The sequence below is a fragment of the Lethenteron reissneri genome, chromosome 58 (genome assembly GCF_015708825.2).
Source record: "Lethenteron reissneri isolate LAM-NWPU_2019-01 chromosome 58, ASM1570882v1, whole genome shotgun sequence".
NCBI classification, from domain to species: domain Eukaryota; kingdom Metazoa; phylum Chordata; class Hyperoartia; order Petromyzontiformes; family Petromyzontidae; genus Lethenteron; species Lethenteron reissneri.
This window is the reverse complement of record NC_083836.1, coordinates 6844658-6868266: the sequence shown is the minus strand read 5'-3', so window position 1 is coordinate 6868266 and position 23609 is coordinate 6844658. Positions and strand designations below refer to the sequence as shown.

At 42.9% G+C, this 23609-nt stretch overlaps 1 protein-coding gene across 2 annotated transcripts in view; it reads right to left on the bottom strand.

Annotated features, from left to right (window-relative positions):
* Nucleotides 1-23609, bottom strand: part of LOC133357558 (sucrase-isomaltase, intestinal-like) — a 341356-nt gene that overhangs the window by 255999 nt on the left and 61748 nt on the right. For both annotated transcript variants that reach the window (XM_061575541.1, XM_061575542.1), the window contains exons 7-8: nucleotides 16111-16282; nucleotides 3275-3374 (exon numbers count right to left, since the gene is read on the bottom strand). In XM_061575541.1, the coding sequence (XP_061431525.1) occupies nucleotides 3275-3374; nucleotides 16111-16282 (272 nt within the window). The remainder of the gene's footprint in view (nucleotides 1-3274; nucleotides 3375-16110; nucleotides 16283-23609) is intronic.

Genomic DNA, 23609 nt, shown 5'->3' with positions numbered 1-23609 from the left:
AGACCCAGAAGGTCAGGATTGGTCCACCGTTTGTCTTGCTTAAACAAGTGCCGGTGTGGATAATGTCGGTCTCGAAAGCCAATAGGCCAATGGATTAAACATGCAATTTTTAAATATATGTGGAGACAGAAGGGCATTTGGACCTATATTTGCTTTTAATGAGCGGCCCTGCTCACTGACGGAGAGACGCTGCCGAAAGCAGTTGCCGGAGGAAGAAAAAACAAGATTCATCGTACTGGGTGGGTAGGGGGCAGTGGAGTCGATCGGCCGCCATCGTGTGTACAACCTCTGGGCGGAGCGGCAGTTTCGAGGCATCACGATGTGTGGCTACAGAGGAAAGGCTGCGCCCCAGGGGGGGGGGGGGGATGATGTAATGTGGAATGTTTCCGTTTTGTTTACGTGACAAACAAAGCTTGGCCGTGGCGGGCGGTGGCGGGTTTAACGACACATTCATATGTACGCGATCCAACCCATAACCCGACACACGTTTTCTCTATTGTGAATTGTGTGCCTACGTTTTGATTTTATTTATCTCAATAGAGAGCCATCCTCGAGACCCGGGGTGTCTGAAAGCGCTTCACCCGGCGATAAAAAAAGAAAAAACGACTGACATCACGTCTCATCTCAAACGTTCATTGATCATCACAACCGGTGGCAGCTGCTGCGCCCACCCCCCTTGGTTTGAGGTGACTTGACACCAGGACTGCTCATGCGTTTGCGTCTGCGAGTAAGGGGGCAAAAGTGTCAATTTGTAACCACCATCAGCAACCACCTCCTTATAATGTTACCAGCTCAGCCAAGTGGTGAACTCAGTAGCAACTCTTTTTCTGTCCAAATACTGTTATTGCCATTTCTATAGATTGTTATACTGGACAACGTCCTCCTCTGTGCACTGCAGTGTCTAATAACTCGACTAAATTATTTTAGCCTGCGCTTTCATTCGGACACGATGATTTACCTTGGCGCAGTCAGTCACGCTTGCGACCTTTAGTCGGGTTGGCATTGTCACGCTTGATTAATTTGGTTTAAACAATATGTTCATCACACACAAAGTGCTTGCCACAAATGAACCACAATACCATGCTGATCTGGTTTAGGAGCATAAACCATGATGCAAACTCCGGTCATCCTCGCAGCAGCTTTTGGAAAACCATCGAACAAAGATGGTCACCGCATCGCACGCTTTCAGAGGCACTTCTGCGGCCGTCTGGAACGCTCTTCCCTCCGATATGAGGAAGCCACTGAAGCTGTGCACTTTTAATTGATCTAGATTCAAAACTTATTTGTTTAGAACTGCTTTTCATGTTTAATTCGTTGCCCTTCCCCCACACCTCCGATTTGCACGGTCGACTATGTACGGCACGAAAGAAGTTCAACATGCATACATACATACATACGTGCGTGTACCACTCGCTGGTTCAGGAACCGTGACCGTTGACAGTGAGATACAGAACAAAAGCTGAGAGATCTCGACAGTCAAAATGACACTGAGACAGAAAAACGAACACGTGCATTGGAGACACGCAGGGTTACTGACGTTATTCAAACTGTTCAGAAAAGTAAGTGGACTTCGGCCGGCCACGTCGCTGGAAAGCATGATGGACGATGGTCAAGAACAATAGCGGAGTGGCAACCGAGGAATGGAACGAATCCGGGAGTAAATGTCCTTCAATTACAGGGCTTCCGATGAAAAGTCCTGGGAAAATTCGATGTAATGTATTCTTACAAAGAGCCTGAAAATGACACTCAAAACAAATTGAAATTGCATTTCCGCTGTGCTGATGGAACGAATCCGAGAGAGATCGTCCGGCCAGGAGATGGAGCAATGGCATCAGCTCGTGGTGTGCAGGTGTTGGGTTTGATTTCTTGCATCGTGTCATTGTGTGAGGTGGCTGGGGCTTTGGCGGAGCCCTTAATCCAGCAGTGGATTGACTGTGACTGATGATAATGATGGCATCCTTTTGAAATAGTGACTTACAGTGCCTGTGCAAACCTGCCTTTGAAAACTTTGCGAAAAGCTGCCTGGCTGTTCAGAGAAATCAAAGAAAAAGCCTGTTTGTCTCTCCACAGTAAATGTTCCCGTTTGGTGCTGTAATTGCAAATGTAAATGCTCTTCAATTACAGGGCTTTCTATTAAACGTGCTGGGAAAATGTTATCTAATGTATTTTTGCAAATAACCTCAAAATGTCACTCAAAACAAATTGTATTGCATTCCCGCTGTCTTGGTGATCGCAGCATTGAATTAAAATGAACAGATTTCGCTTAAATCGAGTGCATGTGTATGCGTTGAGATAGCCGTTCTCCTATTAGATTGCCAGTTTCCTCAATTCTGCTTAGCCCACTCTGCAAAGCACATTGCCTCGCTGCAAGCATTTCAATCAGCAATCTCGTCATCGGCATTAATTTGCAAAATGCACCACTCTAAAACATTATTGAACTGCACTATCAGCATGATATCAGTATTACGTTCCAATATGCATCATCATCATTTGTGTTGAGTCACAAAACTAATTATCACCCTTACAAAATGCAATTAATATTCACGATCAACATGATGTCGGCATTAAGTTGCAAAATGCATGTAATATTGTACGTGAATCTTCTTAACTATGTTGATAATAAAAACTAAACAGTAATGATTTAGTATTAATCTTTTTTACGAGTGTCCTTCATTGAATATACGTAGGATTTCTTGAGCATGTTTGGGAGGGAAACTTGGGAAAATGTGTTCATAAAACCAGGGACATCAGTCACATTCAGACAGGTTATATGATATACACTAACTTATTTATTGACCTGCAGAAGAATGTTTCACACACATTGTGGTTCCATCTTTGTGTGATCCACCTACCCTTCAAGTTGATTCATTACAAACTTTCCTTTGCGATTACGAATGCTACATCTGTACGTGTGTATGTTGAAACTTCTTTCGCGCCGCGCATAGCCAACCGTGCTAATCAGAGGTGCGGCAGAAGGACACCAAGGGTGCCACGTGTCCCCTGATGTTCCCATCTTGGTTCCCTTTTTTAAATCAGCTGTCTCAGGTAATGTGCAAGTCTTCTCAGGAATTTCAAAGTCCTGGTTGTTTTTCCATGCATACAAATACACCACTCAAGACAACACCACATTTGCATGTAGCTCTCCACTCGTGGCTTCGTCAGATAGTATCATCCACGTGATGAATCCCCAAATGTTTTGTGTCTCTCATAGGTGGCAAACCTACTACTGTACACCCGACGTGGCGAAGCTGAGCAATGAACGACAGTCACTCACCCATGGCGTTCAGGTTGAGCAAGAAGACTCCAAATGCACTGCCGCTGGCACTATCCAGGCACATGTAGAAGGGGTGATGTCCGTAGAGATTGTGCGTGCCCTGCGGAACGGAAGGAAAAGGGACGGTGTAATTAGAGGGCACGGCTGAAATGCGTGAAGGTCGGATGCATGGAGCCCGTCAGTCAAGTGGCAGTCACATTGAAATGTGTCCCGCATTGACGGCCGCTGATGTCGAGTCGGGCGTACAGATGCGTACACAGATGCGAGGAAGTGGAAAATAAAATGGCAGCAGTGTCTCACTCCGTTGAGTGCGCAGTGGCATTCGTCAAATTCCACATTCTTATCGGCAGGGTTGAGTATGTCCATAATACAGCTGCTGTTGACTTCCCCACAGAATATTACGCATTGTATCCACCCGTAACTGGGATTTAAACTCACAAAACATGGATTGCGAGCATCACACTCTACCACTGCACACACACGCCCAGCAGGATACAAGGTGCACACGTATAGCTTGTCTTTTTGTCGATTTTTTGCTGGATGAGGGCCTGCCCATGCATTACAGACTGAGATGGTCGTTTTACCATACTTCACCACGCTGGTCAGTGTGGGTTGATTAAGGCGAAGGGAAGTGCAGAACAAGAATGGGTTTTGCTTCACTGCCGCCTACTGCACATGCATCTTGTGTGCGCATTGTGGTCACTAGTCCTGGCACTATCCAGGCTCAACGCCATTATGAAATCAGATGCGATCGGACGCTTTCCGCGTGATTTATTCATAGGCTTGAAACCAAACCAAGAATTGCCATATATATTTCATAATGTTTTATAACACCGGCTGAAATAATTTAACCGTTGTGGATTACGCCATAAAATATCTGAATTTTGCAGCTGATGGCGCCACTGAATATGCCCTGCAACACTTTCACATTTGGAAGAAAGCATCTCACCCAACATGTTTAGGATGTTACAGCACCCGCAAGCATCTATGTTGAATTCTCACCTCTATATTTGTTTTGTTTCATATCATTCCAAGTTGCAATTTGTTAATTGTTTTGTATACAGTTGAACACGTAGGCTTTCGCGACCAATATTATACTCAATGGAGGTTTTTGTGTTAGATCGCGTAAATATAAATGTGTCGTTAAACCCGCTATCACCCAACACCGCCAATTAGTAAGGTTTGTCACGTAAACAAAACGTGCCAATTCGTTACTAGCTCAACACAGCGGAAAATTCTGGTTGTTGCCTGATGCTAATTTTAATTACTGGTGAAACGTCGTTCTCGAATTGTAAATGTTGTGGGTTTACTCTCCAACACACCGGCGTGCTGCAATTATTATTATTTGCATTTAAGTTGCATAGTTCCGCAATCATATGTATGAATTTACTTGTCTTTGTAACCCGGGTCCCTCTTTATAAATACATACATTTAAATTTCGATTTAAAGCTTTCGTGACTGCAGGGATTCATCATCTAAATGTATGTATCTTCTTGGTTCTTTCGGTATAGTCACGTACAAGGGAAATAATAAAGTAAAAAAATAAAACATAATATTTATTTTATTATTTTTAATTTTTATTATTTTATAATTATTTTATTATGTTTTATTTTTATTACTTTATTATTTCCCTTCTACTTGACTTTACCGAAAGAACCAAGAAGATACATACATTTAGTCCCAATCAAAGCTGGGATGATGATTTTGTGAATTATGTCAAATCATTGGTTAATAATTATGATCGACTACTTTTTGGAGTCAATTTCTTACGGTCCTTTAAAAATGACTGCCTTCCGAAGGCAGGAAACCCCGCAACAAGCCACACCCAGTGCGATGCAGCTGATGATGTCGATGTCAAGAGCCCCGCCCATCACCTTCCGTCCAGTGGCACATGTGAGAGCACAGCTGGGACTTTCTAGATTTTAATTTTTCGTGACTGCAAGGATCCATACTCTTGGTTCTTTCGGTAAAGTCAAGTAGGCAAAGAAAATAATAAATAAAAATAAAATAAAATATAATAATAAATAAAATGAAATGACGACGTTGCGAGTGCAACACAAGCAATCATCATCAGGTGTGAACACCACAGCAAGAAAAGTTATACTAAAGTCGGAGAGATGCCAGGAGGCTATATTTTTATTCATTATTTTCTTTACCTACGTGACTTTACCGACAGTTGGGACTTTCTCTTGGTAACTATTTTAGTGTTTCTGATTAGTTGGCTAATGCAATAGATCAATCGCCACCGCGGTTATCTCCCTGGCCTGGTAGGCAGGAGGTCGTGGGTTCTATTCCGACCCTGACACCTGTACATTTAGAGTTTGCATGTTCTCCCGGTGGTCACATGGATTTTTATCCGGGTCCTCCGGTTTTTCCCTCCACATTTAGAATCAAGAACACGCGTTTAGAGTATTTGACTGCTATTAATTTCCACACGATGATAAGCCACTTCGTTGAGCTATTATTTATGGCTAGGTCGCTTCTGAAAAAATCTATATAGCTCAGTGGGCCTAACCTGCTGAAATAAAATAGTTTGATGTTAGTTTAGTTTTAAATAGTTTATTGTTCAGATCAAATTCCAATGGGCTCCCACCTCGTTGAAAATAAAGCATGCACACATGCGTGTTTTTATTTATTTCAAATACGCTCACACATTGACGGCATTATGTGGTGGAAGCGAACATTACATAGCGAAAAGCATAAAAGGCAGAAATAGTGGAGCAAAAAATAAAATAAAGACAAGACCGCAGACTTATTGTCACCATAATGTGGATCAGAAATTAGTTTCATAGGTGTGGTGCCACATTTTTTACCTAGATGGTATTCATGACAACGAAGACGGGACCTCAGGTTTAATTACCATTCGAAAAAGTACTACGCCTCTGTTAAATTCTAGATTTGAAGTTTTCGTGACTGCAAGGATCCATACTCTTTGGTTCTTTCGGCAATGTCACGTAGGTGAAAAAATGAAAAAAAATGAACAAAAAATGCCATTTCGAGCAATTGGACTGGGAGAATGGTCTGCGCTGTAACTCAACACACCGATACAAAAGGAATTCTCTCAACAAAACTGACACGTTTTTACAAGGAGTCATGTTTGTATAGACCGCAATACCTGCAGTCATAATACAAACAAAAGAACATAACTCTGATAATGTGCACTGTCCTTGAAGTTGATTGGTCCACACCCGAGACAGCTTTCCTTCGAGCCTAGTCTCACATGGGTTGGACCAGATGACGCCAAAAGGCGCACAACTCAAAGACAATGCACCATCAGAGTAAAAAAAAACAATTATCATATTTTTACTGGCAAATGAGGTTCCCATAGTGAGGAATTCTCTCATCGGTGTAAAACACAAATTTGCAATTCTCGCGATAATTCAACTTTTTATACAGAGCCGCTAAGTTGTGGGACTACTTTTCTCGGATGCTCTCTGTGATTATCAACACCGAAAGGGAGTTTAAGCAAGCACTTTCGCAGACTTTAGAATTACGAAACATATTGGAGGCTGCATTGCATTGTGATGCGTTCCCGGATAAAGCCTCTCACCAATATCAGTCCAGTTAATAAGTAGTCCAACATACTCATCTGTCAGACATGGAGCCATCAGGTTCACAATATTTTATTAACCGTTGAAAATAAAGAGAAAGTCATTATTTAACAGTGTGGTATCTATAAATGGATCGCCCTGAACAATGTACATGTCAGAATCTTGACTTAAAGCTTTCGTGACTGCAGGAATTCAATACATGTCAGATTCTTTATTCATCCTGGAGAAATCCGATGGGCGATGAAGCTCTTTGTTTTTCACAGATGTCCAGTATACATACAGTGATGTCAATCACGACTGTGCATACATTTATACTGAATATCATCAGACTAGCATCCACAATGAGGTGTCCAAAGCCAACGTGGTTCCCACACAAGCATGGAACAAAAACGAATTGCCAGTTTACAGTCCCGAGCCGATGGGATAAATTGCCACATTGTAATGGCAGGGCTAAGTCTGCCCATTACACAACTGCTATGATAATAATAATTTCATTTTATATAGCGTCATTCATGGAAATGCATCCCACAACGCTGCACACCAATTAGCCAGCCCCGTACACAAATGATACAAAAACAAAACCCCACTGCTTAGCAAGTCTATATAAAGAAAGATACATAAATAACTATAAAAAATATGCACATTCCAAGAAAAAATCATCACGGAGAAAATAAATTACAATCAATAAATCCGTTCAGTCTCCCTACCCCCAGACCACAATCTGAACATGTTGCCGGATTTTGGAGAACCTTCACAGGAGGGGTGGTGGAGTGGCCAATCAGTTATGAGCCAGTTCGACCATAATATGAATGCCTATTTGCCAGCATATACATGGGTAGATAAATAGACTTCCCAATAAAGCAGTGCTCACTTTGTTGACTTTGGGGCTAGGTTGAATTCTAATTGAGATTTGCACTCACAGTCAGCTGATTGTGAGCAGCACACCATTGACACTGGAGTAAAACAATATATATAGGTTTTTAATTATGGATACAAATTAACTGAGGAGTGTAATCTGCACTTCGAGTGTTTCAGCAATTAGCGCACCACTTCCAAACTTCACTTGCTGAGATTACAGTGCGTGGGGAAAAGGAGTGGAACGCATTAGGAAATTGTTGGCTTTGCTGATAATTAATTAGGGTATGAGTTGTACACGTCTATATATGCACACTTAAAAAAGGTTAAAAGTCAAAAAGTTTTTGGTTGGGCTGATCGCACTAACTGACTGAGGAGTGGGATGCCAAACATCTAAGAGCATTTGTCATGTTTCAAAAGCGTATACTTTTGGCAGACTCTTATTTGCACTCAGCGCGGATTTTAATCATGCAAATTTACGTCCAGCATAGGGGTAGCTTCTAGTGTAGCACATGATGGACGCTCAGTCAGAAAGGACATTGCGTAAAGCATTAATGATGTCCTGATAAAGCACCCTCCCAAAGCTGCCCCTTGGTTCATTGCCAAATACTAGATTGTAAATTCGACGCTATAGTCCAATGGGCATAGATTATTGCAGAGGCTGAACGGGTAAATTAGTGGACTTGTTCCCCTTTCTAAAATCGTGGTGGTTTAATTGTAAAAGAAAAAAATGTGCAGCCAACAATGGGGGAAAAAACGAGGAAAGGGTAAAGGTCAGAGGTGGGACAAAGTCATTGTTATGCAAGTCCAAGTCGAGTCTGAAGTCATCAAATTCATGACTCGAGTCTGACTCGAGTCCAAGTCACATGACTCGAGTCCACATCTCAGAGGTGGGACAAAGTCATTGTTATGCAAGTCCAAGTCGAGTCTGAAGTCATCAAATTCATGACTCGAGTCTGACTCGAGTCCAAGTCACATGACTCGAGTCCACACCTCTGGTAAAGGTGCTGACATGAAATGTTGTGCTCGTGTCACCGCTGGCAGAAAGGGACTCTACGAAAGAGAGAAAGAGAACCATGGACAGAGCCCATCTAGAGGGTGATTTGGTCTACTCTTCTACGCTGGCCATACATGTTGGAAGGGGTGGAAGGTGCACACGATTTTCCTCATCGCACGCAGCCAACATTATGTTCCTGGTGTCAAATAGCTTATCACAGCTTCCTATCAGATGATGATGAATTGCAACACAGCATGTGTTTCTAACAGATACACAAAAAGCCACATTTTTCAAGAACAATACAGTCTTGGATCCAGATTATAATAAATTTGACGTAATTCACGCTAATTGCATCTCACAATGCTGCATATATTAATTAGTACGCATAATGACATTCAGGGCTAAATCCTATTTATATCCATTTTTCCATAAATTAAACAAATCAACAAATGGGATTAAAACAAAATGTATGAACAACAATAAAAGTTATCACTAGGATGCTTGAATCATTGGTATATTTTAGGCATGAGGGAAATTATGCTAATCATACAATTATCATTAATAACATCGTTAAAAAAGTAACGAACTATTTATATGATTGGTCAACATAGAGCGAGGATTAAACATATTTAAACTATGAACTGTACTGTAACCTTAAAGGAGTCGGCATTTACTGATCCGTTTGTTTAATAAGAATTCAAGCAATGAAATATGCCACGGAGTGCTCTGTTTACTGGAGTCAGTCAACAAGGGTTTATCTTCAAAATGTCCAAAACAGTTAACATAAATTTAACTTCACCGACTCGCGCAGCTGGGATGTGTTTTCAATTTCCATTTGTATTCTTTTGCAAGTGCACTTTTAAATGAGTGCCAGTGAAGCCTCGCTATCCAAGAACCTCTTTCGGAAATAAATTGAACTCTCCATCAAAAGCTCTCTTTTAAGACATTCCACGGGTTTCCCAAAAACAGCATTAACACACACACACATGCCTGGCCAAGTGAATGACCTTTATAATTCAGACTGTGCACAAATGTGGTGGAAATTACCTTGGAAGTAGTCGTGACTTGCAATGATTCAAATGGCACGAAATTATACTTGACTGTCAACTTTGCTTTATCGCGCTGTGCTTCGTTTGGATTCTTTGCATTGCAATAGGGAAATCTCACCTCAACCCTTCCCCAAACCAATGCCAAGGTACGTCAGCATTCATCATTGAATGTCATAGTGCACATCATGGGGGGGGGGGAACTTGTCCTCTGCATGTACGGCGACGGAGACGAGAATGTGACGTTTCCCCACTCTGGTAAAGGGACTAAGGACCTCAAGCCAATGAGCGTTGCCCTACATGCGCTAAGCTCCATTAAAATTTATCGACTCTCAGCGCAATTGAAGAGCAGCGATTGAACCCATCGTCCATCATCAAGTGTCACAGTCCCACACTCAACGTCGACTTGGAGTTGCACCCGACGATGCTGGGTGGACTATGACGCATCAATTCGCCACCCAGCCTGGTATCGAGGACCTCTGCTGCTCACGCTGTCTCGATGACCTCCCAGTTTCAGAACCAGGAATCGTCGAGTCATCAAACCGGTCCTTCTTTCTCAGGGCCCGGTCCTTCTTTCTCAAGCCCCAAACCAACCATGCCGGTCCTTCTTTCTCAAGGCCAAAACCAACCATGCCGGTCCTTCTTTCTCAAGGCCAAACCAACCATGCCGGTCCTTCTTTCTCAAGCCCCAAACCAACCATGCCGGTCCTTCTTTCTCAAGGCCCAAACCAAATCATGCTGGTCCTTCTTTCTCAAGGCCCAAACCAAATCATGCTGGTCCTTCTTTCCCAAGGTCCAACCAACCATGCCGGTCCTTCTTTCTCAAGGCCCAAACCAACTATGCCGGTCCTTCTTTCCCAAGGCCCAAACCAACCATGCCGGTCCTTCTTTCTCAAGGCCCAAACCAACCATGCCACTGGACCAGCAACTGGGAATGGTTGCAGACATCCATTTACAGTTGCTACTCAATAATGAATCATGCACATGAAGGAAGATAGTACTTGATGATGCGTCCGATGGCATCTTGTAAAATAAAATCGCATCTTTTTTTGAAAAAGTTTATTGTAATGGGAGAAAAAAAAACGCGCAAGGCTACCAAGGGATCCTGATCGGAAATAAAACTTACTTTAAGCATGTTCCATGCAAAAAGGACACCATCGGGAATTGAACCTACAACAATATATCTCCATGACCTCCCGATGTGAGAAGCAAGAGTCGTTGAGTCATCAACCGGTCCTTCTTTCCCTAAGACCCAAGCCAACCACGCCACTGGGCCAGCAACTGTGAAGTTTGCAGGTACCGATTTATAGTTGCTACTCAATAATGAATCATCCACATGAAGGAAGATAGTACTGGATGATGCGGCCGATGGCACCTCGTAAAATAAATATTTTTTGGAAAAGTTTTTTTTATGGGGGGGAAAAACCGCGTGAGGTTACCAAGGGGTCCCGATTATTAATTAAACTTACTTTAATCATGTTCCAGACAAAAAAAGACACCGTCTGGAATTGAACCTACAACAAAATATTGGAAATGCGAGAAGAAAAGACTAAACAAATAGCATAACACATTGAAAGACCCATTCGATTTCCTGTTGGTGAACATCTGCCTCTCGTCTTAAGCAGTTATAATGTTCTTTGGTTCTTTCGGTAAAGTCACGTGACTTTACCGAAAGAACCAAAGAATAATTCCTGCAGTCACGAAAGCTCCAAAATTAAGATGAGTTATAATGTGTCTGCTTTTGATAACAAAATGCGTCGTTTCAAGTTCGAATTCGCATGCAGTGGATTTTAATGCTGTTATATTTTGAAGACATCTGGCCAGTGTGGAAGAGTAGACCAAAAATAAAAAAAAAAACACCTACAGAGGAGGGTTCTCTAGCAAAGGCCCTACCAGTCAGCAGTGGCATGAGCATGCAACTGAAGGGCTTCACCGTTGCCAACACTTAGGCAGCTTTACTCACCCCCTCGAACCAACACCGGTGATTGAAATGTTTTTCTCTTCATTGTGAACGCAACGAATGACGTGTGTGGTGCATGTCATGTTTTTTTTTTATCGAACCAGTTTGTGTTTGATAATCGCCACCGTTTCTTAATTTGTTCGGAAAAATGTCCTCCTCGTGCACAGTGGGTGACTAATGACCAAATCTATAACACTATAAACTCTTTTTATTTTACCAGGTAAGGCCCACTGAGCTATAAAGTTATTTTGCAGAAGAGACCTGTTTGTAAATGATAGCTCAACAAAGTGGCTCATCACATGGAACTGTATATCAGCCAAATACTCCAAATGCATTTTTCTAAATATGAAGGGAAAAACCGGAGTACACAGAGAAAAAAATCCACGTGACCACGGAGAGAGAGAACACGCAAACTCCAACTATACAGGCGTCAAGGTCGGGATCAAACCCACGACCTCTTGTATACCAGGTGAGGTAGTTAACATCTCGACAACGTGGCACCCCTCACTCAGAATATGCCTGCTCTTGTCAGATCTATGAAGCTAAGCAGGTTTGAGCCTGACTAGTGGTTGACTGGGTGAGCACCATGCCTACCTAATAGGCTCTTGTGGGGATACATTGTAAGGCAGTTGAGGGCAGTGCCAGAAGATGCATTGTATGTTGAACTTCTTTCGCACCGTACGTAGCCAACCGTGCTAATCACAGGTTTCTTCTCCTGGAGAATCAGGGTATGCTACCTTAATGGCCATGGGAAGAGAGCTTCATAGCATTTTTGTGATCATACAACCCTCGCCTCCACAATCCTAGACATCAGATGTTCATCACCACCAGATTGGCGTGCCCAACACCACGCAATGCCATATTCGCTTGGTTATCTGCTTTGTTATCACTATTATGTATCTGACAAGAGCAAAATACATCTATGATCCTACATATATGCTCCCGTCGTTCACCAGCCTGCAATGATCAATTCCGTGGGCCTCACGGCATTGGGAGGCCCTCATCTAGCAGTGGATTGACAAAAAGGGCTGTGCATGCTCATTTACGAAGTTTGGTGGGCAGCTGAAGACAGCGTTGTGCGTGTAGTGATTATTTTAGAACGTCAAACAGCTGAGTGGCAACAGAGAAATTAAATCGTTGTCACGGTGATATAGTGCCCAGCTATGATATTGCATTCCTTTTAATGGCAGGATTGTAATAGATATATTTAAAAATTCAATTATGTTACAGTAAAAATGACCAGAAAAACTGATTTAATGCCACAATGTAATGGAATTTGTTTTATACCGTGTGATATTTTATACAGTACATTTACATTACTTCTTACTAATGTGCTGAACTATCACATCCTATTATAATATTTAAGTGTGTGCCTATAATAGCAAATGATGGAACTTCATTGGCAACGGTGAAACAAAATACATCTGAGATGATGAATTAATAATCATCGAATTCTCTGGCGAGCAATTAATATACAATCTAAAAAATACACATCAAACAACGATTTGAAAGTGCATCATACATATTCGATACCACGCGCACACCCAGCGAACTTTCATTGCTCGTTGAACGATGTGCGAGCGGCGCATTGTGGAGTTGGATCAACATGTCATCGGCGGGAGTTGCTATTTTAAAAATCAAGTTTATAAATGTAATGTGAATGAGCACTGTGGGTTGTGCGCTGGGACAAGGCAATGCAAGTCCCATGCGGCGGTGGAAGACACAATCTGCTGCATGCCTCTGAGATTCACAGTGATGCCGACGTCAATTTCCAGGTGTGCGACTTAACCCTTATCAACGGTTTAGTCTAAAAGCTGCGTCCCCCAAAAATATTGCGCTTTATATATTTGACATGAATACAGTGGTACCCTGGAGATCGAACTTAATTCGTTCCAGAAGGCCATTCGAACACAGATTTGTTCGAACACCGAATTAATTGTCCCTATAAGAATGAATGTAAATGACATTAATTGGTTCCAGACATAAGACATCTCTCATTATAAAGCATTTTTACACGAAGTTTATAGTAATTACATGCATAAAATCATACACAAAAACGAGAAACTAAATAAATAAATGGAATAAATAAATGGAATAAATGAATAAATATATGGAATAAATGAAATAAATGAACATTTAACTTCACTTTACCTGTAGTAAGGAGAGTTGTTGGCTTGAGTGAAAGGTGGTGAGGAGGTGGTGATGTTATTGTTTTTTGTCTGGGCAAGCGTCATGTACGCTGGCCATACGCGTCTCAGCCGTACAGGTTCTTTCAAATCGCGATTGCCCATTCGACCTCCGAATTTCGTTCGGTTTCCAGGGCAAAAAATGTTCGGAAATGTCGTCCGAAAACCAATTTGTTCGAGTTCTGGTGCGTTCGATCTCCGAGGTTCTACTGTATACCTCCTTTGAAATGTTTCACCAATTGCATCCCGATCGTGCCATCGGACTCATGTTACGAGATTAATGATCCTATTCGGATCTTTCACGCAGCAGTGCAGATCTTCGCGTGAGAAAATCAGGCCCGCAGAAGTGGATATCACAGAGCTGTCTCGTAGATCCCCACGAGTGATCTCTCGTCCACATAAACAGTACAGGGACATTAATTCTAGATTTGAAGCTTTTGTGACTGCAAGGATTCATATTCTTAGGTTTTTTCGGTAAAGTCACGTAGGTAAAAATTTTAAATTAAGCACAGGAACAGCACGATCTCAGCCCCCACTCTGCCACTGAGACTCGCAGAGTTGGGATTTACACACATTAAATGCAGAAACGAATTTAAAGTGATGGTATTTGTGTACTCATTGGTGACCAGGTTTAAACCATCAGCTCCCGACACTTAAATCATAGGCAGCTGCCTGGATTTAACTCAGAATCTCAGCAGTGCCAGCAAGATCAGAACTCTAACATCTGAGTTATCCGTCCACCTCAATGTTGTGCTTTCTCCAAAAATTGTACAATTCCCAAAACACAAGTTCACAACTTCAAAGTGAAGTTAAAATCTATGCTTTGTCTCCACTCTGACAGTATACGAAGTATCGTATATATTATTTAGTTCTAAAGTGGTGGTTGTTAATCACGTCGAGTCAAAGAGTCAGAGCAACTGTTTGGGAATTATTTTAAAGTTGGTGGTAGTAAGTGAGAATGGGGGACCATGTTGAAAATCTATGGGGTTGGCCATACCGACTGTGGATAGGGCAGAGGATATATGGCTTTGCTCCCCGTCCCGAAAAATGTATGCTATACACTCATAACATGGGATCTTCTTTTACATTATTAAAGTATGAAAAATAAAAATAGGCGTTAAGATCTTCAAACAACAAGGAATCAAGTCTGCATCAACGGCACGTACTTGTAGTGAACATGCACACAAACATGCTCCGTTAATATATGCATTGTCTTTGAAACTGATTGACCTACACCCGAGACACACTTCTTTATGGCCTAGTCTCACCAGTGTTGGACCTGAGAACGCCAAAAGGTGAAAACTACAAGAACAATGCACGTATCGGAGCATTCATATCTCGGCGTGAGCAGCCATATCATGGGACCTTTTTTGCCAGAGAGGGTAAAACTTATTATTATTTTTCATACTCTATACTCATGTTTAAAATTATCACTTTCCTCCTGGAATGTGGCTGCCCAACGTCGGTAGGGATCGATAAGATTCACCACCAAATCAGTTCTCTTTCAGAAAATTTGAATTGTAAATGTTGTGGGTTTAAACTCCAAAACACAGGTGTGCTGAACGGATAACTCTTTGGCATGTTTGTTTACGTGACAAACCTTACTTATTGGCTGTGTCAGGGTGGTGGTGGGTCTAACCACACATTTATAAGTGTGTTATCTAACCTAAAAAACCTCTATTATGAAAGTTATACCCGTGCACGAATACTTGCACTGGGTATGGGGCAGTGAATTAGTTTGGGGTGCATATGCGATGTACCATTAAGTTAAATTAATACTATTAAAACTATGCTATTTGTATTTTACCAGGTAAGGCCCACTAAACTATACAGCTATGTTTTTCAGCGACCTGGTTACAATTGATATCTCAACGAAGTGGCTTTTCCTGTGGAGATTCATAGCAGCCGAAAACTCTTAACGCACGTTGATTTTATAAATGTGTAGGGGAAAAACCGGAGGACCTGGAGAAAAATCCACGTGACCACGGGGAGAGAGACATGCAAACTCCAAATATACAGCAGGCGTCATAGTTGGGATCGAACCCACGATCTCCTGTATACCAGGCGAGGTAGTTAACACCTTGCCACCGTGGCGCCAATTCAAGTGATTGGCTTGTACCACGGTTACGTGATCGGGGTGCATGAACCCCATTGGTCAATGCATATTCGAACGTCTCTTGAGATCGACAGTTGCGCAAGAATCAAAACTGTTTCCAGGGATGAGAGGGCGGCAGCACTGACCCCGTTTGGAAATGCGTCGCGGGTGAACATGGGCCACGTCTTCCATTGCGTGCTGTGCCGGTAGTTCTGGTGGACATGCTCGCCCAAGCCGTAGATCGAAGGGCTGGGCAGAATGGTCGATATTTGCAGGAACTGGTCGGAAAACCGCATGGGGTTCACAGAGCTGTCAAACCTGCGCGTGCACAAGAAAGAGAACAACAACATGCTATGTCGGTTTAAGAGGTAAACAACAGCAACAACAACAGCCGCCATTCGCCACAAATTGGCGGTGACGTCACCAGGGTGCCTGTGCCAGGCCACGTGAACGTTGAGGCCACGGGAAGTGTTGACGGCTCGCTGACAGAGGCGGTCACGGGACAGACCCAGGTGCCATGCATGAGTTGAATGTCTGAGATTACTGGAATAAGTAAATGCTCATACACACGTTAGACAATACTCAGGTCATTGTTGTGCTGGCTGATGCAATGCACAAGGGAGTGGAGTGGACACGACCGTGCCTGACCTACCACCTTTGTGTCCCCATTGCTAAGCTAATGTTCCCACACTACACCAGGTGCTCGTTTAACACTGCGTTAATCCAGGGGAGTTTTGATGCCACTTGCAATTGTCGTTAGCCATGGGTGAGAATGATCCTCGAGCCTTCGGGTTCATTACGGAATGCACCGGACACTGCACCACTGCTCCCCACACACACATACAAACACAAACAAAAACAAGGATCCTTCCGTTTAAAGCTTTCGTGACTGCAGGGATTCATCTTCTTGGTTCTTTCGGTAAAGTCACGTAGAAGGGAAATAATAAAATAATAAAAATAAAACATAATAAAATAATTCTCACGACGTTTCGGCCACAACGGCTGCTTGTGTTGTGGCCGAAACGTCGTGAGAATTATTTTACGTTTAATTTTTATTATTTTATTATTTCCCTTTTACGTGAATTTACCGAAAGAACCAAGAAGAAGGATCCATCTGTTTGTGTTATAGACTCTAGCAAAGGTGCTGTTTGTGAGCACTAAGTAGGGCTGGCCTCGTACATAAGGTGCTATACATGGCAATGGTTTCACACAGCACTCGATTCTCATTTATGAAATGAGCTGGTGGAGGGCTATGCCAGGATGAGGCACCAGCCCTTGCTATTCTTCGTCCACGGACAGCAGTCAAACCCGGGTGACTGGTTTTATTGCGGTGTGCCAACCACCTTCAGCACTGTGCCTCACCATACCACATTGGTCACACACGCTTGGAATGACGGGTCCTCAGTTTAGCCTCATAATTGCTTCACACGTCAGTGAAGAGCTATACAGGCTGCCGTTGCATATAGGGATGTAGTGTGTATGTTCACAGGCATCCGAGGCATGTAGCAGCAATTAAAATGAATTGTTATGCTCTCGATACGGGTGTCGAATGATACACCTAAGAATATTTGGATATCTATTCAAAGTGTGATGCATTGTTTTTCCACCTTGGTGAATTGTAAGAACAAAAAAACGATATAACGACACTGCAGATGAGCCATTAGCAGACGCAACTTTAACCTGACGGCATATTCAGACATTAAAAAATTTAACCCGTAAAAACAAAGTTTTTCACTCTAAATCCTTTATATGTGTGGCGGCTAGAGTCCTCTCGTCCTATAGCTTGAGATGGCTGCCACCTATTGGTCAGATGATTGTCTGCCAGCATTAAGCAATTGGTAATTAAATATTTTAAAAAAATCCCTAAACTGTGTAAAATTTTGGAAAAAAAATTCACGAAAATTAATTGTCACGCACAACGAGTCTGTGTGCAAAATGTCAGCTCGATTGGATCACAGGAAGTGGGTTAAAAAACGACCGAAAGATTTGCACGGTCGTAAGCAAGCAAGCACGCAAGCAAGCAAGCAAGCGAATTAAAAAATAGGATGGTATGGATGAGACGGTACAAATGAGATGGTCCAGACAGTGCATAAAACAAGAGTGAAATAAATCATCGATTCGTGAATATAATCGCCGAAGCGTCACAATTAAGCGAATCACAGGTAGTGTGAGTTTGCTCGATGCCCATTCACACCCAACCACGGTCGTATCTTCCTCCTGCTCCGCACATATCGAACCCATTTTCAGATTGTCGGTCAAGGGTAAACCCGGATGGTGTGTACTGGATATATTTTATCCAATTTTAACCCGATTTAATTTGACTCTTGCACCTGCCTGGTCACTGTGGTGGGTCTCTGATATTTGATTTTTTCTCTGCATAATTTTATACATTTTGGCATAAAACTACAATGTGGCATAACCCAATGAAAATTGCGGATCATTTGCCTGATGACGACCGCTTGTGTTGCGATCGAAACGTCGTGATTTGTTTAAGTTTTATTTCTAACTACGTGACTTTACCTAAAGAACCAAAGAGTACGGATCATCATTGTCTTTGGGTTAGGGAATTCCACATGTTGCATTCTTTGATGTACATTATTGTTCCTGTATAGCATCTAGAGAACTGCATATATTATCAACATTTTATATCAAATCTAATTATCACGCCTATGATTAATTCTGACACTTTTGGAAAACCACCACTCACACATCTCTCAAGTTCTTCTAAACAAGCTGCCCCTACATGTCACATAATAATCAACCTCACTCTCTAGTTTTCGTTCTGCCCTTAAAATTAACTTATTTCCCCTTGCTTACCATATTACCCTTCCTCCTCTCTTCCCCATCATTAACTCCATCCACATCTCCGATTTCCCGCACCTCCGATTAGCACGGTTGGCTATGTATGGTGCGAAAGAAGTTCAGCATACACACATAGACACATCCCTCTTCCCAACTTCCCTACCCATCCATCATACGCACTCAACATTAACCACGCATTGTCACTCTCATCATCGTTTATTCCACGCATCATCATCATCATATTCATCTGCTATCAACCTTCACATCAACTCCTCATCTCATCACACAATTTTGAATTACAAATAGTTAATTCTCTGTTCAGCGCCTTCGTCAAGGCGCTCTATAAATTAAAATAAGATGATAAAATCTTTTGAGGTGCTCCATTTCATGAGCATTTAGACAATATACATACATTTAAATTACTGTAATTGCAACGATACGCATGGCCGGAGATTGAAAATAAATGGGTACATAATAGCACTCCGAGCAGTGGTTACATGTGTTGGCAAAATAATCTGCAAGTTCTTCCGTGCACATGCCCACGTAGCATTCACGGGGGAGCGGCAGATTGAAGATCCTGGACGCATCTCCACACACGCTCCCCTGCTTATACAAAGACAAAGATCCCACCCAATAACCTTTAACAGACTGTTAGGGAAAGTGCTATTAGTAAGCACCTATGAAGACCGGAACGACACACGAGGGGGGGGGGGGGTGACCAGCACCACGCCCGGTTGCCTTTGTCTCCCCATGAGGCTGAGTCGACCTTGGGGATGCCCATGACCCGTTCAGATAATAGTCACTGATGTTGGCCATAATTGGGAATCAAACTCGGGTCGCCGGGTTCGTAGTGAAGTGCGCTAACCATTGCGTCACCGCTCCCCACTGCTTACACACGCACACACAGCACCACTCGATTACGTAATGAATTCTAAGGGAACATTCTGGTCTCTCAGCCGACCCCGATTGTAGTATCTGTCCTAGCGCCTGCATGCACTGATCGTCATCGTCGTCATCACCACCACCACCTCTGGATGAGCTGATTTTTCCACGTGTCAATGTCTTGCGATGCAACAGGCTGCCAAGCTCCTGCAAATTAACTGATTTCATTGCGCCATCTCTGCCAGTCGATGTCCCTCTCGGTCATAGTCGTGAATAGTGCGTTTAAAGTTTGCAGGGACTGCTTAATAAGCTAACGGAGAACAATGCAACGAACAATACGAATCCTATTGCCTGCATACAAATGGGTCGTATGTTGAAATTCTTTCGCACCGTACGCAGCCAACCGTGCAAATCCGAGGTGCGGGGGAAAGACGACGAACTAAACACAAAAAACACTTCTAAAGAAATTCGTTGTCAAGGGTCCTGTTCCCTGCACGAATCATATTCCCTGCGCATACTTGGAACCTACTGCATCTCCGTAGATTGGACTTGATTCCATGCGCACACACGTGAACAGTGAGTGTTTGTTGATCGTGCGTGGGCAACGTGTGTACACAATATGCGGACAGCAGAGACGTGCTCCCGATTTTTTTTGGAGAGAACAATTTTGAATTTTGAATGATCCAAACTGAAAACACAAATATGCTGTTGTATTTATCCGAAAAATGGTGATTTCACGTGAAGCGGCGACACTGCGATCGCATCCTTGGCATTGCTTGTCCTGCCAAAAGCGGTGTCACCCACCCAGTGTCCCGCGACATTGGGTGAGCCAAGTCTAAATGTTATCACGGAAACACATTTAATAATCAAATAAATATTCCAAGATCAGAAAAGCGATCCGAAATTGCCCTGAAAATCCGAAAATCCTGACTTTATTTTTTAATATTTTAATCCTTACTCATCCCTCGTCGGTAGTACAGCATTTGAATTAGACCGGGCGTTTTTTTTTTCACATCTTACCTTGCGCATAACCCCCCCCCCCCCCTCCACTCCATCACAGGGCGCTAACATGCGGAGCCGCACATGCATGACGGACGGCGCAGAGCACATGGGCTTTCTGGCACGCAGGGTGTGGCGTGAATGTCACGCACCGCTTCTCACTGTCAATGGGGTTTGTGTTTCAAACCGCGGTGCCAGGGGGAAGGAATCCTAATCATGCGCTGCACGCTCAACCCTCCTCCCCCTCCAGGATACACCCTCCTTCTCCTCCCACATTCTGTGATTCCTCCTCTCCCCTCCTCCTCCTCCTCCTACAATCTGTGAATCTTACATCGCCAGATTCCCTCCATGGCAGAAAAGCACCACATCCATTTCACGACGGCACCGCCCCCCTAAACGATTTTAATTTCCCACCCCCCCCCCAAGTCGGAGACTTTCGCCGTTTCTAGACGGCAGCCCATCTGCATCGTGATTCTCCATCATCGTCGTCGACATCATCGTCGTCGTCATCGTCGTGTCAACAATACGGGGGACCGAGATTACGCACGCTCGCAAATTGCAGGCACGCTGAATCACAAACGCACGCACAATCTGTCTCTTTAAATATTCTTAGGTTTTTTTTGGTAAAGTCACGTAGGTAAAACATTAAAATTAATAAAAGTAAAATAAAATAAAAATCACGACGTTTCGGAGGCAACACAAGCTTCCGTCTTCAGGTGGAACCGTCAGCCCGACAGCTGATACAGCTGTCGGGCTGTGATTATTATTTTATTTTACTTTTATTAATTTTAATGTTTTACCTACGTGACTTTACCGAAAAAACCTAAGAATATGAATCCTTGCAGTCACGAAAGCTTCAAATCTAGAATGTCTCTTTAAAAAATATATAAATTACGAACACACACTAGACCACTCTTTTGGATTTGAATCGTATTTTTTTCATGAAATAGTTAGACTTACGTGCCCGTGTTCAACGTGTATTTTTGATTATTTGCCTTCGAAAAAAAAATCTGGCCACGTCTCGCACGCCCAGAAAGGGCATCTCGCACCCCCAGGGGATGCGTGCACCCCAGGTTAAGAAGCACTGCACCAGACACACACTTGCTCTCTGTCACATACAAAGACAATGTTCACCTGTATAGGATCCAACGGACTGTTTGGGGCAAATGCCGTTAGAGAGCACCTATTAAGGTCGACATGGCACACGAGGGCGTGGGTGATTAACATCACACCCCACCGTCTTTGACTCTCTCCACCGCACAAGGTGCGCATTTAAGGCTGAGTCGACCTAGGGGAGGCCCAGGACAGGTTCAGATAGCCGTCACTGGTGTTGGCTGTGAGCGGGAATCGAACTCGGCTCGCCGGGTTTGTAGTGCAACACGTTAACACACACAGGTACACATTCAAACAAGTTAAAAATGCCACAAATACGTTGGTATGCACATGTGCACATAAAGTCAAAGATCCCCCGTATAGCCTTAACAGACTGTAGGGGAAAGAGCTATTAGCAAGCACCTATGAAGACCGGAACGGAACACGAGGGGGTGGGTGACCAGCACCACGCTCGTCCGCCTTTGTCTCCCTAGTGGTGATGTTTACACACCGCACTAAGTACTACTTTCAAGCAAGAGTCGACGGAGGGGAGGCCCAGGACCGGGTCAGATAAACATCACTCGTGTTCGGCGTGAGCGGGAATCGAACTCGCGCGTCTGGGTTCGTAGCGCAGCGTAGCGCTAGCCACTCCACGTGTGCGTACACACACACACACACGTACACACAGACGAACGCACACAGTAGGCATATCAAATTGTTTTAGTTTTTTGGACTTCTCAAGTCAATCCACTGGCAGCTACTTTCAGGCAGGGTAACAAATTGAGGGTTTGGTTACGGCTGATTGTTGGGCTAATGAATCAACCCTGACTGTGTGGAGATGGGGTTCTTTACAAATGATATCATCATAGCTACGTTTTGCCCTGCAGGCCTAATTCTCTTCCATTATATTGGACTTACGAGGCAGAGTGAAATTTGCTTGCACCACATATTAAAAAAGTATGAACAACAACCGAATGTTTTTTGGGTCGTGAAATATCGACGTTTTTCATTACAATAAACCTCATATATTTAAATGAGTGGCAGTTCAAAATAAATATGAAAACTGGGTAGTAAATGAATACAGTCCTGCCATTATTTTATTTTAATAGAGTGAAATGTTTTGATGTTCTATGATTTATCTTATGCTCGACGTGTTTTAACCCTTCTCGTGTCTCTCTCTGTCCCTCCGCGTGAGATGTTGATTTCATAAACAATGGGTTTATTGTTGGTGTAAATGCCCTTTTCTATGCTGGACGTGTCATTTTACGTGGTTTTGGTTGCAGGTGTCTTTGTCGATAATTTAATGAAAAATTAAGGGATGGCGTTTCAATTATGGTTTAAGTTGCTTACATCCCACGCTATCTGTCCAGCCAGCAGTACGATTATGCCACAATTAGGCGATCAGCAGATCACGTGTGATGGTTAACATCTTGCCACGGTGTTAACTACCTCGTCTGGTATACAGGAGGTCATGGATTTGATGCCGACCCTGATGCCTGCCGTATATTTGCCTCCGAAACGTCGTGATTTTTATTTTACTTTTATACATTTTAATTTAAATTTTTTACCTACGTGACTTTACCGAAAAAAACCTAAGGATATTAATCCTTGCAGTCACGAAAGCTTCAAATCTAGAAGTATATTTGGAGTTTTCATGTCTCTCTATCCGGGGTCGCGTAGATTTTTCTCCAGGTCTTCCGTTTTTCCCTCCGCATTAGAAACATGTGTTTAAAGTATTTGGCTGCGAGAAATGTCCATATAAGCCACTTCGTTGAGCTATTATTTGTGGCGAGGTCGCTTCTGGAAATAGCTGTATGGCTTAATGGGCCTTACCTGGTAAAATAAATATAGTTTTTAAAGTGTATTGGTT